The sequence below is a fragment of the Chrysochloris asiatica genome, unplaced genomic scaffold (assembly GCF_000296735.1).
Source record: "Chrysochloris asiatica unplaced genomic scaffold, ChrAsi1.0 scaffold00270, whole genome shotgun sequence".
In the NCBI taxonomy this organism is placed as follows: Eukaryota; Metazoa; Chordata; class Mammalia; order Afrosoricida; family Chrysochloridae; genus Chrysochloris; species Chrysochloris asiatica.
The window spans coordinates 2225663-2242883 of NW_006408788.1; the positions used below are offsets into that span (position 1 = coordinate 2225663).

The 17221-nt window shown below is 40.7% G+C and overlaps 1 protein-coding gene across 4 annotated transcripts in view; it reads right to left on the reverse strand.

The window, feature by feature from the left end:
* SLIT2 (slit homolog 2 (Drosophila)) overlaps positions 1 to 17221 on the reverse strand; it is a 540750-nt gene that overhangs the window by 36396 nt on the left and 487133 nt on the right. For all 4 annotated transcript variants that reach the window (XM_006874347.1, XM_006874345.1, XM_006874346.1 and 1 more), the window contains 3 exons: positions 13285 to 13422; positions 12926 to 13166; positions 10230 to 10360 (listed from right to left, as the gene is read on the reverse strand). In XM_006874347.1, coding sequence (XP_006874409.1) covers positions 10230 to 10360; positions 12926 to 13166; positions 13285 to 13422 — 510 coding nt within the window. The remainder of the gene's footprint in view (positions 1 to 10229; positions 10361 to 12925; positions 13167 to 13284; positions 13423 to 17221) is intronic.

Consider the following 17221-nt stretch of genomic DNA (forward strand, 5'->3'; position numbering starts at 1 on the left):
ATTGAGATAAAAATATGATGGTGACAGTAGGAATGGAAAAAGCCCATAGTTAATTCAAGAAATCTTGCAGTTGCAGAATGCAGAGGCCTCTTTAATTGATTCCAGTCCATTTGGGTGCTCAAAGAGAAGGACACACCAGAAGGACACTCTGGGCTGATGGTTGCTAAGAAGGGTTTATAAACGTTACCATGTGGCACTTTAATTTTTCTTATTGCTCATCAAAGTATATTACAGAGCACCATAAAAGTGATTTTCTAAAAGCAAATGCAAATTTTAGTGATTGGTATACAATGTTGTCTGGCATGACTCCTTAATTATGCAAAACAAAACCTGTTTCTGAAGAAGCAAAGCTCAAAACAGGGTTAGACATCCTTCAACTCTTGCAAAATTGTTTCTTCTTCCATTAGTAAAAGATGGCTTACAAAATTTCATTAAGTTAAAGGAAAAAAGTTCCATGGCAAAAGCAGGTCAATATTACTCAGAATTAGAATATGTGTGCTGCTCTATGTACCAATGGGTTTTCAAGGCTATAACTCAAGGCTGTAAGCTTCTGGAATTAGATATTCAAATCCACCAGCCACTCCTGGGAAACCCTGTACAGGGTCGCTGTGAGTTGGAACTGACTCAAGGCACTTCTTAACAGTAATAAAAAATACTAACAATAATGCTGATTAAAACATACCATTTTTTTGAGTTTTTGCCATATACCATATAGTGCTCTTTGCTTTTTATACATGACGGTGCTTCAAAAAGTTCATGGAAAAATGGAATTAAATAATAATGGAATTTTTGGACACAATTTCTAAAGTCTACTTGTACAGTTTAGTACTTAATCTTCATAATGACTTTCTGGGATAGTACTATAGTATTATTTACAGACTTGGACACTGAGGCACAGAGAGATTAAGTACCTTGCCTAAATTTATACGAATAGTAAGTGGCCAAGTGTGGATCTGAGCACAGATCGTTCATTCAGCCTTTATGACTACAGAAAGATTAGCGTTCATGATAATTTGAAATTCTGTTCTGTCCCACCCTTCTCCCCCAACTTTTGACCAGGATTCTTGTATAGAATCTTTGATCAATATTCTCAGCAACAATACTTGGGTACCATTCACTTCTGGTCTATGGAAAAGAAAGTAGTTATTCATGGAGGCAATTAGCCACACATTTCATATCATCCTCATTCTTATTTCTTTTTCTTCTTCCTCTGTGTCTCTGAGTATATACAGACATATTATTGGTCCTTGGATAGCTGCATGCAAGTCTGTAGGACCCTAAGTACCATGCAAGGAATTAGGAAATAGAACATGCTATCATATCTTAAAAGAACATGAAATCATGTCTTAAAAATTCATAACCAAGGAACCCAATTCCATGAGGTTTTTGGTTGTACATACGAAATCACTTACTACCACTATTCGTCTGACAGTTTGTCATGCTGTGGTGGTTAGTATGTTGATGTGATGTTGGAAGCTATGCCACGGGTCTTTTAAATCCCAGTGAGGTCATGGTGGACAAGTTTCAGTGGCGCTTCCAGTCTAAGAGAGACTAGGAAGAAAGAAAAGGCAGACCACTTCTGAATGGTTAGCCACTGAAAACCTTATGAATAACAGCAGTACTCTTTCAAATATAGTGGCAAAATATGAACCCCTTAGGTTGGAAGACAATCAAAATCTGACTGGGAAAGAAGTATCCCCTCAAAATATAGTTGTCCTTAGTGACATGACTCGAGCAAAGATCATGAACATTTCATTTTTTAACTCAAAAAGGGAAGAACATTATAATGCACATCTCATTATAATACTTGACTTTGTCTTCTAGAGCTGCCCTTTGAAATGTTCTGGTTTTTACTCCCACATTTCTTCTATTTGCTTTAGCATCTCAACCTGTACTTTACTGACTAGGCAAAGGCTTTTGACTGTGTGGAAAACAGCAAGCTATAGACAACATTGTGGAGAATGAGTATTCTGGAACACTTATTTGTGTTCATGATGAACATGTACATAGACGAAGAGGCAGTTGTTCAAACAGAAAAAGAGAACACTGAATGGTTTAAAATTAGGAAAGGTGTGCACCACATACCACAGTTGTTGTCTTTCACCATTTTTATTCAATCGGTATACTGAGCAAATAATCAGAGAAACTGAGTCAAATGAAGAAGAATGTGGCATCAGTACTGTATGAAGACTCATGAATAACCTGTGGTATGCAGATGATACAACCTTGCTTTTTGAAAGTCAAGAGGGCTTAAAATACTGATGAAGACCAAGACCACAGCCTTCAGTATGGGTTGCACCTCAGTGTAAAGAAAAAACTCCTCACCACAGGACCAGTAAATAACATCATGGTAAATGGAGGAAAGACTGAAGTTGCCATTTTGCTGGAATCCATCATCAACACTCATGGAAGCAACAGTCAAGAAATTAAACAAAGTATTGTGTTAGGCAAATTTGCTGCAAAAGATCCCTTGAATGTGTTCAAGAGCAAAGACGTCAGTTTGAGGACTAAGGTGTGCCTGACCCAAGCCATGGTGTTTTTCATTTTGTCATATGCATTTGAAAGTTGGACATGGGATCGATTCCAAGACACTTAAGAACAACCTTAGGAGAATTGATGCACTTGAATTATAGTGTTAGAGAAGAATATTTAAAGTTTCATACACTACTAGAAGAACAAATCTGCGTTGGAAGAAGTATGTTCCTTAGAAGCCAGGACTGATGAGAATGCAGCTCTCAGACTTTTCACATATTATCAGGAGGGATCAGTCCCAGTAGAAAGACATCATGCTAGGTAAAGTACAGGATCAGTGAAAAAAAGGAAGACCTCCCGAGTGATATGGATTGGCATAGTGGAAGCAGCTGTGAGTTTCAGCTTACATCCTGTGAGGATGGCGCAGAACCAAGCAATGTTTTGTTCTGTTGAGAGTAAAGTTGCTATGAATTGGAACTGGCTTTATGGCACCTAACACCACCACCACCATATATATATACATATATGATTCTAGGTAATCATTGCTTTTCCTTTTATTTCATCTTTACATACGTATCTATCTATCTATCTATCTATCTATCTATCTATCTATCTATATACATATACATATATATGGGGAGTGCAGTAGCGCCACAGGATTAGCACTGGACTGCAAACCATAAAGGTCAATGGTTCAAGTCTACCAGCAGCTCTGTAGGAGAAATATGAGACTTTCTGCTCCTGCAAAAATTTACAAGCCTTGGTAATGGTATACAAGGTCACTATAAGTAAGAACCAACTTGATGGCACTTAACAACACACACACACATATATAAACACACACATGCATGACATGTGTAAGTCAAAAATTATCCACACTCTGACTGCAAAACTATTTTAATCAACTTTTAGAAAAAAAACAAATAGATCATTTTTGACATAATCTCCTTGTTTTCCAGTACACTTTGTCCACCTGTCAACACGCTTTTGTATTCCCTTATCTAAAAAAAAAAAAAATGTTTAGGCTGAGCTGTGAGCCACGAATGTACTGCTATCTTCACTTCTTCATCAGAAATGAATCTTCAGGGTCCCAAACAGGTGAAAGTCCATTGGAGCCAGGTCAGGACTATAGGGAGGACGCTTTCACACCTCAAAATGAAGTTTTTGCAGAGTGTCAGCAGTGTGGGCAGAGGTGACATTCAAGACCACATGCCCTTGGATAGCAATCCTCTGCATTTAATCCCAAGTTTAGGGTTCAGCTCTTCAGTGGACATCTCACTGTAAGGAGGACTGTTGACTGGTGAACCTTTTTTCTGATCGTGGTGGTGGTGGAGATGTGCCGTGGAGTCAGTTCTGACTCATAGCCACCTGATTAGGTTTCCGAGGCTGAAAAGATTTACAGGAGCAAAGAGCCTCGTCTTTCTCCCATTTCCTGATAGTGTTCCAACACTGGCCCTTAAGAATCCCAGAAATAAGCATCAATTTTCAAGCTAATGATTGACTTTTGAACGTTTTCTTGGTCAGCAATCGAGGATGTTTCCATTCCATACGCTTCTGTTTACTATCGGGTTCGTGGTGATGAAGCCATGTCTCGTCATCAGTAACAATTTTTAAAGAAAGTTTCACCTTCCTATGAGTCATTGGGATGTGTTGTGGAGTCGGTTCTGACTCATAGCGACCCTGTACAGGGTTTCCAAGGCTGTTAATCTTTAGGGGAGCAGAAAGTCTCATCTTCCTGCTGTGAAATAGCTGGTAGCTACGAACTGCCAACCCTGCAGTTCACAGCCCGATTCTTAACCACTACACTACCAGAGCTCCTTTTCCTAGGCGTACCAGTCCAAGTTTAGTTTGCAGATGTCTAAACATTTGTTTACACTCCCCATCTCACACAAACTATTGAAACCCATGTCTGTTGTGGATTACTTTGTAGGCAGAGCCATGGCTGATTTGCAAATGATTTGCCACATAATCCACTGCCACTCGTCTATTCAACAGATTCATTTCACGTGCACACTCAATGTTGTCATCAGTGGTGGATGTTGATGGGTGTTTTACTATAACTAATGTACAGATCATTGTTGACTCATTATTGTGTGTATGTGTGTGTATAAGGAGTCCTGGTGTGGTGCTGTGGGTTATTGTGCCAGCCTGCAAAGCTGTTTGAGCTGCGAGGTCGGTGGGTCAAGCTCACCAGCTGTTCCTCGGAAACCTTATACAGGGTCGCTATGGGTCGGAACAGACTCGATGGCACTTAACATCAACAAAACTATATATATATATAGTTGTTAAGTGTATATGTTGGTGTTACAACTATATACATATATATAGTTGTTTTGTTGGTGTTAAGTGCTGTTGAGTCAGCTCGACCCATAGCAACTCTGTATATATATATATATATATAGTTGTTGTTGTTAAGTGTATATGTTGTTAAGTGTATATGTTGTTATTTAGTGTATATGCATATATACAGAACACAAGGTTGGTTTTAATTACAAGATCATTCAAATTCATCGGCCACTCCTCAAAAACCCTATACAGGGTCATTATGAGTTGGAACTGACTTGGAGACACTTTACAATGTCTCTCTCTCTATATGCACACACACACACACACACACACACACACACACACACATATAAATTTGAGTGCGTGTATAGAAGTCCTGGTGTGGCACTGTGGGCTAATGCATCAGACTGCAAAGTCATTTGAACTGCAAGGTCAGTGGTTCAAGCTCACCAGCTGCTCCTTGGAAGCCCTATGCAGGGTTGCTATGGGTCGGAATCGACTCAACGGCACTTAACAACATATTGTTGAAATATGTATGTGTGTGTTGGAATGTATATATGTGTGTGTGCATATGTGGCAGTGTAGGATACCCAGTGGGCTACTAACCACAAGGTTGGTGGTTCAAACCCACATCCACTCCCTTGAAACCATATACGGAATAGCTGTGAGTCAGCTTTGACTCGACAGCACATAACAACAACAACAGTATATAAAATTCTGGGTAATGATACTTCTTTTCTTTCTATCTTTTACTAAAAAAATAAAATAAATAAAGATTTTTCTGGATTGTTGTATTATAAACTAAAAAGCAAAAACTGAATTGAAACTAAGTTTGTCCTGGACCTCACATAGCAGATTTCTTCACTAGATGAACTGCCAGTAAACATGTGGCCTTCTGGGCCATAAAGAAAAGAATGCAATATGATATTATTTTTATAAATCTCACAAGATACACTCTTGCTTGTTAGGCAAAAATGACAACTAAAATAAATTTTAAAGTAAGTACTTTATAGTATGTCTTCATTGGGAAATAATTAGTTAGGTTTTTAAGAAATATTTAGAAATAGCAAGTATATTTTATGACAATGCTAGGTTAAATAAGTCAGCCTCATAGAAACATTTTGCTATGGGTTCTGAGAAGTCTGTGCTAGTTTACTGTATAAAGCAAAACAGTAACAAAAATACTGAGCCACAAACTTCTGAAATGGACGTTTCTGTTTTTTAATGAGCAGAAACAAATTGAGACTGTATAATTTAGGGCTAAGTAATATATAAAATGCTGGCTTTAATGCATTGCCATTTGGAGGTGAAATAACTATGTTGTTTCATTTGGAAACCAATGATTATGTTTGTTTCCATGCTGATAAAATCCCCATGCAGGCTTGTTTACCACCAAGTAACTTATCAAATTCTACTGATGTCTACAACTGGCATCTACTTCCATATGTATTATGAAGGCTCAAATAAGGCACAAAGAGTTTTAAAGCACATTGTTAGCTACAAGAACAATGCCAATGATATGTTGCTACTGTTGTGTGTGTCGAGTCAGTTCCAACTCCTAGCAACCCTGTATAGGGTTTCCAAGGCTGTGAATCTGTAGGGGAGAAGAAAGCTAATTATTTCTTCTGCAGGATGGTTGGTGGATTCCAAATGCTGAGCTTGTGGTTAGGAAGCTTAATGCCTAACCCACACCACCACCACGACTCCCTATTCCAATGACAGAGTAGCCAGCATCTCTACTTTCTCATCCCAACCGATGGTCACCAATGGATAGTCAAGCATGTTGGACCACAGATGTGTTACTGTTCACCACACAAGCAACTTCATAAAAAGTCAATCAATATTTAAATGAGAGAAAAATGTTATATACAATTTCAGATTTCTGTTTTTCCATGAAACATATCAGGAATTCTGGCTAAACTAGGGCAGCATTTGAGGAGAATTGAGCAGGTTCACAGTTTTGATAAGACTTTATGTGCTGGACTGCAAGCTCGGTTTGAACCACAAGGTCGGTGGTTCAAGCTCACCAGCCACTCCTCGGAAACCCTATATAGGGTCGCTATGAATTGGAACCAACTCAATGACACTTCACAACAACAACAACTATCATAATCACTCATTTGTAGTCCCATGAAAGTAGGGCTGAGGTTCAATGTTCATTGTCTCCTAACCAAAAGGTTGGTTGTTTGAACCCACCTAAGTGCCCTGATACAATCAAGATGGCGGATTGTGTAGACGTGCAGTGAGGAGCTCCATCACCAACAACACAGAATACCAGGCCAAGCAGGCTCAGGGGATGGTGCTAGAACTCTGAACCACATATAAAGGAATATTTAGAAGACTGGAAGGCTTACAGCTAGGGAAATTTGTAGGAGAATCAAGAAATCCACTGCTTTCTAATTCTAGACGCTCAGCTATTCTCAGAGCCACCATCTTGGGAGGGAACAAGTGGGGGAAGTTTCAGAGAAAAAGAGGAAGACCCCCAACGAGATGGATTGGCCAAGTGGCAGCATTGATGGAATCAAGTGTGGCAACAGTAGTGAGGTTAGCCCAGGATCGGACATTGTTTCGTTCTGCTGTGCATAGGTCACTTTGAGTCGGTGCCGCCGACTTGCTGGTACCTAACAACAACAACAACAACAACAAATGCCCTGAAGGAGAAATACTTGGTGACCTGCTTTTGGAAAGATTACAATGTACAGCTCAGTGGCTCTATAGGAAAAGTGCTGGACTGTGAACCACAAGTCAGCACTTTAAGCCTGTTACCCACTCTCTGGGAGAACGATGAGGCTTTCTGTTCCTGTAAAAGATTTATAGCCTTGGAAATGGTACATACAGTAGATGAGTCACAACCATCTCATCAGCACCTAACAACAGCAACGACTCTGATGGCACAAAGCTTCAATGTTCACTGTCTAGTAACCAAAAGGCTGGCAGTTTGAACCCACCAAGCTGCTCTCAGTGAGATACACCTGGTGACTTGCTCCCGTAAAGATGACGGTCTAGAGAAACTGACTGAATGAGCTACAGCATCAGTAACAAGAAGAACACGGCTATTTGTAGTAGAAGAATACTCCTCAAAGTCAGGCCATTTCCAAAATAAGACTCAGAGGGTACTTCTTCCCTGGAACTGAGCTGCTTGAGTCATTGATCAGCCTGGAAAAAACTGACTGCCTAGAGCTTTGCAACACCTGTTCTGCAAGGTAGTGGTTATTTCTACATGAGAAGAAATCAGCTAGGTAACTTGTTCACAGAACTGGTGTTGGGACGCAACTGCTCCCTAGGGCTTCCGAGGCTGTACATCTTTATGAGAGCATTCAGAGCTTCATCTTTCCCCCATGGAGTGGCTGGTGGGTTTGAACTGCCAACTCTGTGATTAACAGCCTAATCCTTAACCAATTATGCCACCAAGGTTCTTCTGATGGTTTACCTTATGTAGAAAACATTCAAAGGGACAGGCTTAAATTTTCTACTGAGATTTATATCCCAAGAATATAGCCTCTGTCACATCTTCAATATATCCCTTACTGTTGTTACAAGGAAACTTGAAAATTACCTATAACATTATTTTATTTGTCAATTTGCTTATTAAGGAGCTCTGGTAGTGTAGTGGTTATGAATTGGGCTGCGAACCTCAAGGTCAGCAGTTTGAAACTACCAGCTGCTCTGCAGGAAAAAGATGAGAGGCTTTCTGCTCCTGTAAAGATTTACAGCCTCAGAAACCCTATGCAGGGTCGCTGTGAGTCAGAACCGACTCCACAGCACATAACTACCAACTACATTTGCTTATTAAGTGTCAGATCATAAGGACAGGGACTTTTATTCTTAGACTAGTTCTAGACACATGCTGCTAAATCCCCTGGAGCTAACTGTGACTCATGCTGACCTTGTGTCCAGCAGAATGATTGCTGCTGGGTTTGCTGTGGTCACTGCGTCAACCCACCTCATTGAGAAGCTCTTTGGTTTTCTTTAGCCCTCTACTTTACCAAAAACAATGTCCTTTTGACAATCCTATGATCGCAACAGAATATTGCCTAGCACATAGTAGTAACTTAATAAATGTATGTTTCATGAATGGAGAACTTAAAGCTATTGAGTGTGCTGAGTATCTTGAATTTGTTTATCAAGAACTATTCTCTGAGCTGCTTCATCTTGTTCTGAGCCCTGGAAGGCTCATTTGTGTGAGCTATTTCATCAGATGGACAATGAATAAGGAAGACCATAGAAGAATTGCTGTTTTTGAGTTATGGTGTTGGAGGAGAATATTGAAAGTGCCGTGGGCTGCCAAAAGAACCAACAGATCTCAGTTGGAAGAAATGCAGCCAGAGTGCTCCTTGGGGGCCAAGATGGCCAAACTTCATCTTTCATACTTCGGACATATTGTCAGGAGGGACCAGTCATTGGAGAAGGATATCATGTTTGGTAAGGAGGAGGGTCAGAGAAAAAGAGGAAGACCCCCAGTGAGATGGATTGTCAAAGTGGCAGCATCAATGGGCTCAAGCGTGGCAACAATAGTGAGGTTGGCCCAGGATTGGGCAGGTTTCATTCTGATGTGCATAAGGTCACTATGGGTTGATGGCACCTAACAACAACATCTCATCAGGACGAACACCGGAGAAGAATGGATACATCTGCACTATGGTGTTGGTGAGAAATACTGAAAGTACCATGGGCTGCCAGAAGAACACACAAATCTGTCTCAGAAGAAGTACAGCCAAATGCTCCTTAGAAACCCAGTGGATAGGACTTAGTTTGTCATGCATGGGATGTGCTGTAGAGGGTCAGTCCCTGGAGAAGGACATCATGCTTGGTAAAGTGGAGGGTCAGCAAAAAAATAAACAGGAAGGTCCCTAAGAAGATGCAGTGACACAGAGGCAGCAGCAATGGGCTCAAACATAACAACTGTGGAGGAGGATTTCATTCTGTTGTGCAGAGTTTCGAAGAGTCAGAACCGATTCAACAGCCCCTAACAACAACATGTCTTCAGAATCAAAGGATTCCTTGATTTTAAAGCTCTCCTGTTGCCAGTGTTTGGAAGCATGAGTAGCAGACTGTTGGGAGATAGGCAGGTGGAGCTGAATATTTAAAGCCCGGCTTCTTTCCTGAGGCCTTGCTGGGACTAGTTATATCTCTCTGTTAAAAGCACAGCTCAGCTCCTATCCAGGAAGCCGCTCCACACAGCCTTCTGTGGCATGCTTTTCCATCATTGCTCCTTGTCCTCATTACCAGCTCCAGGTTCTGCATTAGCTGGGCCCACACCTTTGTAATTTGTCTCTTTATCAATCTCTTCCCAAATAATCTATCTTAAACATGCCATCAGTCGGCCAGGCCAATGATGAATACCCTTTTCACAAAGCCTGCCATAACCAAATTACCCACATTCCTTTGCCATACAAAGTGATAGCGGGGGAGCGGTTCTTCATTAGATTTCTTGTTCTTCCCCCATCTTTACCCACAATAGAGAGCTTCACCTGTAAATTGCAGAAGCTGGGTGAGAGCCGGTGTCATAGCTGGCACGAACACGTCCCCGGTAGATTTCTACTGCTATGTGGTCCTTGTCACCTTTATAAAGGAGAATTCCACTGTCTTCATCTGTGGCAATCTAGAAGGATGTAATCGTGGCATGAGTGGGATGGACAGGCAACCAAACAACTTTCCTCAAAAAGAAAGATGAGACTGGGAAGTGAAGATTAGGTTCTATGGCTGATTGGTTTTTTGTGGCTATGAGAAAAATAATGCTAGCTAAAATTATTACTAGAGAGATAACTGGTTCCTAACTTACTTTCAAATAAATCAGTAAAGACATTGAAAACGAACATTAACAGATACTTAAGGAAATGTCTAAGGAGCTCTGGTAGTGTAGTGGTTACGAATCAGCCTGCGAACCACAATGTCAGCAGTTTGAAACTACCAGCTGTTTCACAGGAGAAAGAGGAGGATTTCTGCTCCTTTAAAGATTTACAGCCTCAGAAACCCTGTGCAGGGTCGCTATGAGTCAGAACCGACTCCACGGCACATAACAACAACAACAACAAAAGGAAGTGTGTGGCACTGTGGACTAATGTGTCAGACTGCAAAGCCGTTTGGACTGCAAGGTCGGTGGTTCAAGCTCACCAGCTGCTCCTTGGAAACCCTATAACAACAGGGTCACTGTGGGTCAAAATTGACCCGGCGACACTTCACAACAACAACAACAAGGAAATGTGCTGAAAGTGCTTAGAGTTTTCTTTGCTGGAGGTTTTCACTTACCTGCACATACTGCTCCTATTATGCACTTTATGGAATATATGAAATGTGACAACGTACAACACTGATTTTCATATTCCATTAAAAAAAAAAAAAAAAAAACCCAACCCAACAGATTCTTCACAATTATTCAAAGCACGGGAAATCTCTGTTTAACCTGATTCTCTGGCCTATCAGGGCTTCTGAAGGAATGAAGTCAAAATTGGGATTTAAGCTTGAGAACATGACTGCACATCTCTTATCAATTTGATGTGGGAATTGTTTGGTGGCAAGGAGAGAGGCTTCCTTAAGAAGACCTGCCATGTTTCAAGTTCTCATACATCAGAACTTCAAGAGAACTTTTTCTCTCTTTCCCAAGTGTCACTGTAGGCCAGACAAGAAGGGTTGGGGTCCATAGCAAACTGGATAAAGCTATTTAATACAAAATCTTTAAAAAATATTTTGCTGACCACAGAATACAAGCATGTAGGTCCAAATTGCCCCACTCGTCCTAAAATTAACAACAATCTAGCCTAGGTATCTTTGTTGTGGTTGTTAAGTTCTATCTAGTCAGTTCTGACTATTAGCAATCCTGCATAGGGTTTCCAAGGAGTGACTGGTGGGTTTGAACTGCCATCCTTGGGGGGTTAATAGTTCATTGCTTATCCTACAGTGCCACACCAGGACTCCTTGGGTGATGCAATATGGTGAATGCATCCAGTTGCTAGCCAAAAGGTTGGCCGTTCAAATCAACCCAGAGTTGTTCTGGAAGGAAAGCTTGGCAATCTATATCCCCTGCCCTGCAGCCAACGACAACAACAACAACAACAACAGCCATTGAAAACCTGTGGAGGACAGTCACCTTCTGACACACATACAGGGTCATCATGAGTCAAAATGGGTTTGCCATGGGACAGAATCAAAGTGATGGTTTTGTGTGCTTTTTTTAAAATCTAGGTAATCTCTTCAGAGAACTTGGAGTACCTTTCTTCTGTGTACACAGTAACTTGGTAGGAAATGTTTAACTGTGTTGGTTACGTTCATGTGAATTCTTCAAGGTTCTAGTTAAGTTAAGCCATACTTTTTACTGGTACTTTTCCTCTCCACTCTGCTCAGTGGCATGGTTTCTAAGTTAAAACACCTCCTCCCAAATCTGAACTGTGGCATAATGACAATAAATGAATGGAATGTGTGTAGTGTTGAGAGTTGTTTCTAATTCAAGGTGACCCCTGTGTGTTAGAGTAGAACCAGGCTCCATAGGGTTTTCCAGGTTGTGACCTTAAGCACACCTCAAGCACACCTCGAGTTGGACTTGAACTGCCAACATTTCGGCTAGTGGCTGATTAGTGATATTCTATTGCTGCCTTATCTTTTCAGAGGATGGAAAAGTGACTAAAAATACCTGGTAATCGTTTAGTTTTGAAAATAGAAACATTAAAGAAAAGATCTACTGATGCTTTCGCACTCAAGGAACATTTCTGTCACTGTGTCGTGTGTTAACTTTCTATTTAAAAATGGAGCTCTGGTAGCGTAGTGGGTGATGAGTTGGGCTGCTAACCTCAAGGTCAACAGTTCAAATCCACCAACCATTCCACAGGAGAAAGAGGAGGCATTTTACTCCTGTAAAAGATTTTGTTGTTGTTGTTGTTGAGTGCTGTCAAGTCAGTTCAGACCCATAGTGAACCTGCATAGGGTTTCTGAGGAGCAGCTGGTGAGCTTGAATTAGCAACCATGTTGTTTGAACAGACTTTGCAGTCCAGAATATCAACCCACTGCACCACATCCCATATACAAGGTCGCTTAGTCCGAACTGACTCCATGGGACCTAACTAACCTACCACCATTTAAAAAATATCACTCACAAGCTACCATGGATCAAAACTCTTTGAAGCTAGATTTGGCTTAGAAGCAGATCAACTCTTGCTAAAGGAAGGGATCTTACCTGAAGAGTGATGTTTGTTTGAGGCCGAACTTTGGCTGAAGGGATCTGAAGATACGATTCTTTGTTTACAAAATTCACACTGACCAATTTTTCACACTTCTCTCCCTGGTAGCCAGGCAGACACTGGCATATTGGCTCATTTATCCTGATGATGCACTGAGCTCCATTCTGACAATCAAAATTATCACATGGGCTGGTACGAGGGAGGACCATGGGTGGAGAAAACTCACAGAACAAGCCACTGAAGGGTAAATAGCAAAAAATACATATTTATTGTCTTTTTACTTAGTTACCAATGTGAATTGAGCTCATGTGGAGGCCTAATAGAACACAGAGACCTTCTATAGGCCTGCTTTTACCTGTAACCTTCAGGGCAGATGCAGGTATATCCATTCACCGCATCGGTGCAGTGAGCTCCATTTTTACACTTGTTACCTTGACAATCGTCAAAGTCGATGTCACAGTGTTCGCCAATGTATCCTGGGGTACAGTCACATCTGTTTGAATGGGCAGGTAAATAAATGGTTTCAACCCCACCGAGCTAAATAAAGTAAGTAAAAACAGCTGCATTTCATTTTTTAAAAATGGAAAAAAATCTTTACAGAACGTATTTGGACTAGACTCAAAGTATCCAGAAATAAATGCATGCCGAGAAAATTGTACTGGTCTTCCAAGTATTCTTGGTCGCTTACTGTAATTATCAGAGGAGTATGGATCTTATCTCCCAGATTATGGAGACCACCCATAACTCAAATAATGAGAGAATTAATGTCACCCGGGTCTTTGCCATCTCCCCCCACATCCCTGTCTGAGCCACTCTCCTGTATTTGCCTACAGAATACTCTATTTTCAACTCTGCCTAATACCTGTCAGTCTGTGGGATGGTGAAAATGCCAGGTTGTAAAATTTACTGACAAGATTAAGCATATTTAAACATTGATTAGCATGTTTTCTTTCCTAATACAGAAAAAATGCATTTGAACAAAGTATCATTTTAAGAAAAACATATATGTTAGCTTTGGAAATACTCCTTCTTGAGCCTGGGCAATGATTGTGACATAACAGTGCTGATGTAATGGGAGTGGGGTAGAGCCGCGGATGCGATATCCACAGGACAGATGCCGCAGACAACTTCCTAACATGTTCACTTGGGTGTGGTCCGAGGCATGGAAAAGTCAGGGCTGATAAGACAGCAGACATTCCTCTAGAACTTCCTTGGTCTTGACTCTATACATAAGATTCATGGATCCGGACTGCCCTGTGACACTGAGGACACAACTGTCTCTACTGTCGTGCTTGTCAAATGTTGAGTCAGTTTTCACTCATGGACACCTTCAGTAGACCAATGCCAGGTCCCATGCCATCTTCTTAACTGTCATATGTCTGAGTCCCTTGTGGCTAGTGTGTCAATCTCCCCTCTACTTTACCAAACATGACATCGTTTTCTAACAATTGATGCTTCCAAAGTAAGTGGATTCAAGTTTCATCTTCTCACAATACTGAAATACTTTTCTCAAGGACACTCAGCTTCTAAGTCCCAGAACCAGGAATTAAACCCAAACAACTGACCAGGAGTCCAGGTGTGGTGCCGTGGGCTAATGAGCTAGACTGTAAGTTGGTTTAAACCACGAGATCAGCAGTTCAAGCTCACCAGCCGCTCCTTGGAAACCCTATACAGGTTGGCTATGAGTTGAAACTGACTTGATGGTACTGCATGCCACATAATGAATTCCTCAGGACTCTTTGATCCTGTTTTCCTCCAGTGTGGACCACTGGTGATATCTGGTTTAAGGCAAACTGTGTGTGGCACATGTAATGGTTTTGAAATTACACAGCGAGGAACTACAGGGGCTCATGGAGCCTCTATAGGTAGGGGACTTGTGGTAATTTCCTCTGTCCATCTCTGTAATAGTCTCTCACTGGGATCTTTTTGTATCTACCAGGATTCCATGACATTTCTTTTTGCTTTGTTTGGTTAAAGAAATGCTTCATTGACTTCAAAACAAAGCCACAGGCTACGGTTTAGCTCCGGAGAACATGTGCTTTGCCATTAGACAGAAGATAAGCACTGAATTGTGAACCACAAGGTCCTTGGGAGAAAAATGAGTCTTTCTGCTCCCGCAGAGATTTAAAGCTCCGGAAATCGTATACAAGGGTGCTGTGAGTCAGATCATATTCCACAGCACTTAACAACAACAAGGATTGAAGCCTGGCTTTACCCTTAATATAAATGGAATCTTGACTAAGTTATTTAGTTTCTTGAAGCTTCTCTTTCCTCATTGGTAACATGTATAGTAAACGAATTCCCACCTCACAGGTTTAAAAAAGATTATATAAAACAATGCCAGTAAAGTTATAAGTATGTTCCACACATAATAAATGATAAATGAGGAGTTCTGGTATGGTGCTGTAGGATAAGCACTGGACCACCATAAGGTTTGTTTGAACCTCAAGGTCATAAGTTCAAACCCATCAACTGTTCCTCAGAAAGCCTATACAGGGTTGTTATGAGTTGCAACCGATTTAATAGCACTTAGTAACAATAACAAATGATAAATGAGAATAATTCTATATGTTTTGTTTTTTAAATAATTCTGCATAATCCCTTAAGGCTTAGTCTACACAAATTAACCTATGGTTCCATTTCAAAATCATTAGGATAAAAGTGAAAAAGTACAATTAAAACACCCAAATGAATGTAGCACATTCCAGAATGCTAAGAGTTTTGCATGAAAATTCAAAATTAAGATTGAAGACTTACTTCTGAAGAATGGATCAATGAAAACAGTTATGAGTGTATGCCCCTAAGGTTTGTTGTGGTGATGTAGGATAAGCACTGAATTGCTAATCACAAGGTCAGCAGCTCAAACCCATCAGCTACTACTCAGAAACCCTATACAGCGTCTCTGTGAGTCAGACAGGACACAGTACTTTAAAACAACAACCCCTAAGGGTAAGAGTCTTTCAGCTGTGGATGTAGGAATTAAGAAGCAAAATGAGCTTATAGGATAAACATGCTTGCTTTGCAGGCAGCTGGCTTTACTGCTAACCCATAACCAAACACCACAAACAACTCTAAAGTTAAATGGACCCTACCCATGTGACCTAGCTTAGATGGCTTGATAATCAGAATACAACTAGAGGAAGATGAAAAAAAATAAAAAGAACAAAACAAATTTTGATAAAGGGAACGAGGGTAAATTGCTACAATTTGATGAACTTGACCTATACTCATGGAGGTTATTGTTGTTATGAGCCATGGAGTCTGTTCCGACTCATAGCGACCCTGTACAGGGTTTCCGAGGCTGTGAATCTTTACAGGAGCAGAAAGCATCATCTTTCTCCCGCAGAACATCTGGTAGTTTCGAACTGCTGACCTTGAGGCTCACAGCCCGATTCGTACCCACTACGCTACTAGAGCTCCTTATACTCATGGAGGTAGTAACTCTAAACACCAACAGAGACGGAAGAAGTCTTCACATCAAGTATCAATACTATCCCCTCTATACACAGGGTAGAGTTAAACGGATCCTTAGCAGTCAGATACACATTCTCAAATGGATGGACAAGGCCTGAAAAGGGAACTTCCATAAACGTTAACGTGAGCAGAGCTGAAGTTCCTTCCAAGCACTAAAAGACGAAAAGCTTTGAAATATTTTAAATTATTTAGCTGAGAAAAGATATGAAAGCAAAAGTTAAGAGAACCACACATTCATCACAATCTAGGGCTAAGAGCTGTTTTTACACTCCCTCCTCCACATATTCTGTTTTCAAGCTCATTAGAACTTGGAGTCACATTATGATCAACATTTTTGCCTTTTCTTTTGGCTTCCAGATCAAGTTTCAAACAAGAAAGAACCAAACGTAAATTGGAATTCCCTAAAGTTTGCATTATCAATAAAACCCATCAAGTTCTGTTCCCTCAGCTCTATTATCTGAGAAAGTGGGAGAAAGGAAGCAAAAATTAACATATATATACACACACATGCTGTTGTTAAGTACTGTGGAGTTGGTTCTGACTCCCCTACACAGGGTTTCCGAGGCTGCAAATCTTTATGGGAGCAGAAAGCCTCATTTTTCTCCCACGGAACAGCTGGTAGTTTTGAACTGCTGACTTTGAGGTTAGCAGCCCAATTCGTAACCACTGCAGCCCAATTCGTAACCACCACACTACACACACACACACACACACACACACACACACACACACATTGTATAGGAGCCCAAACAATGTCTAAGCAAGAAGCATGCTTGAACACACCGCTTAAAGTATATCATAGCCCAAAATTGCTTAAA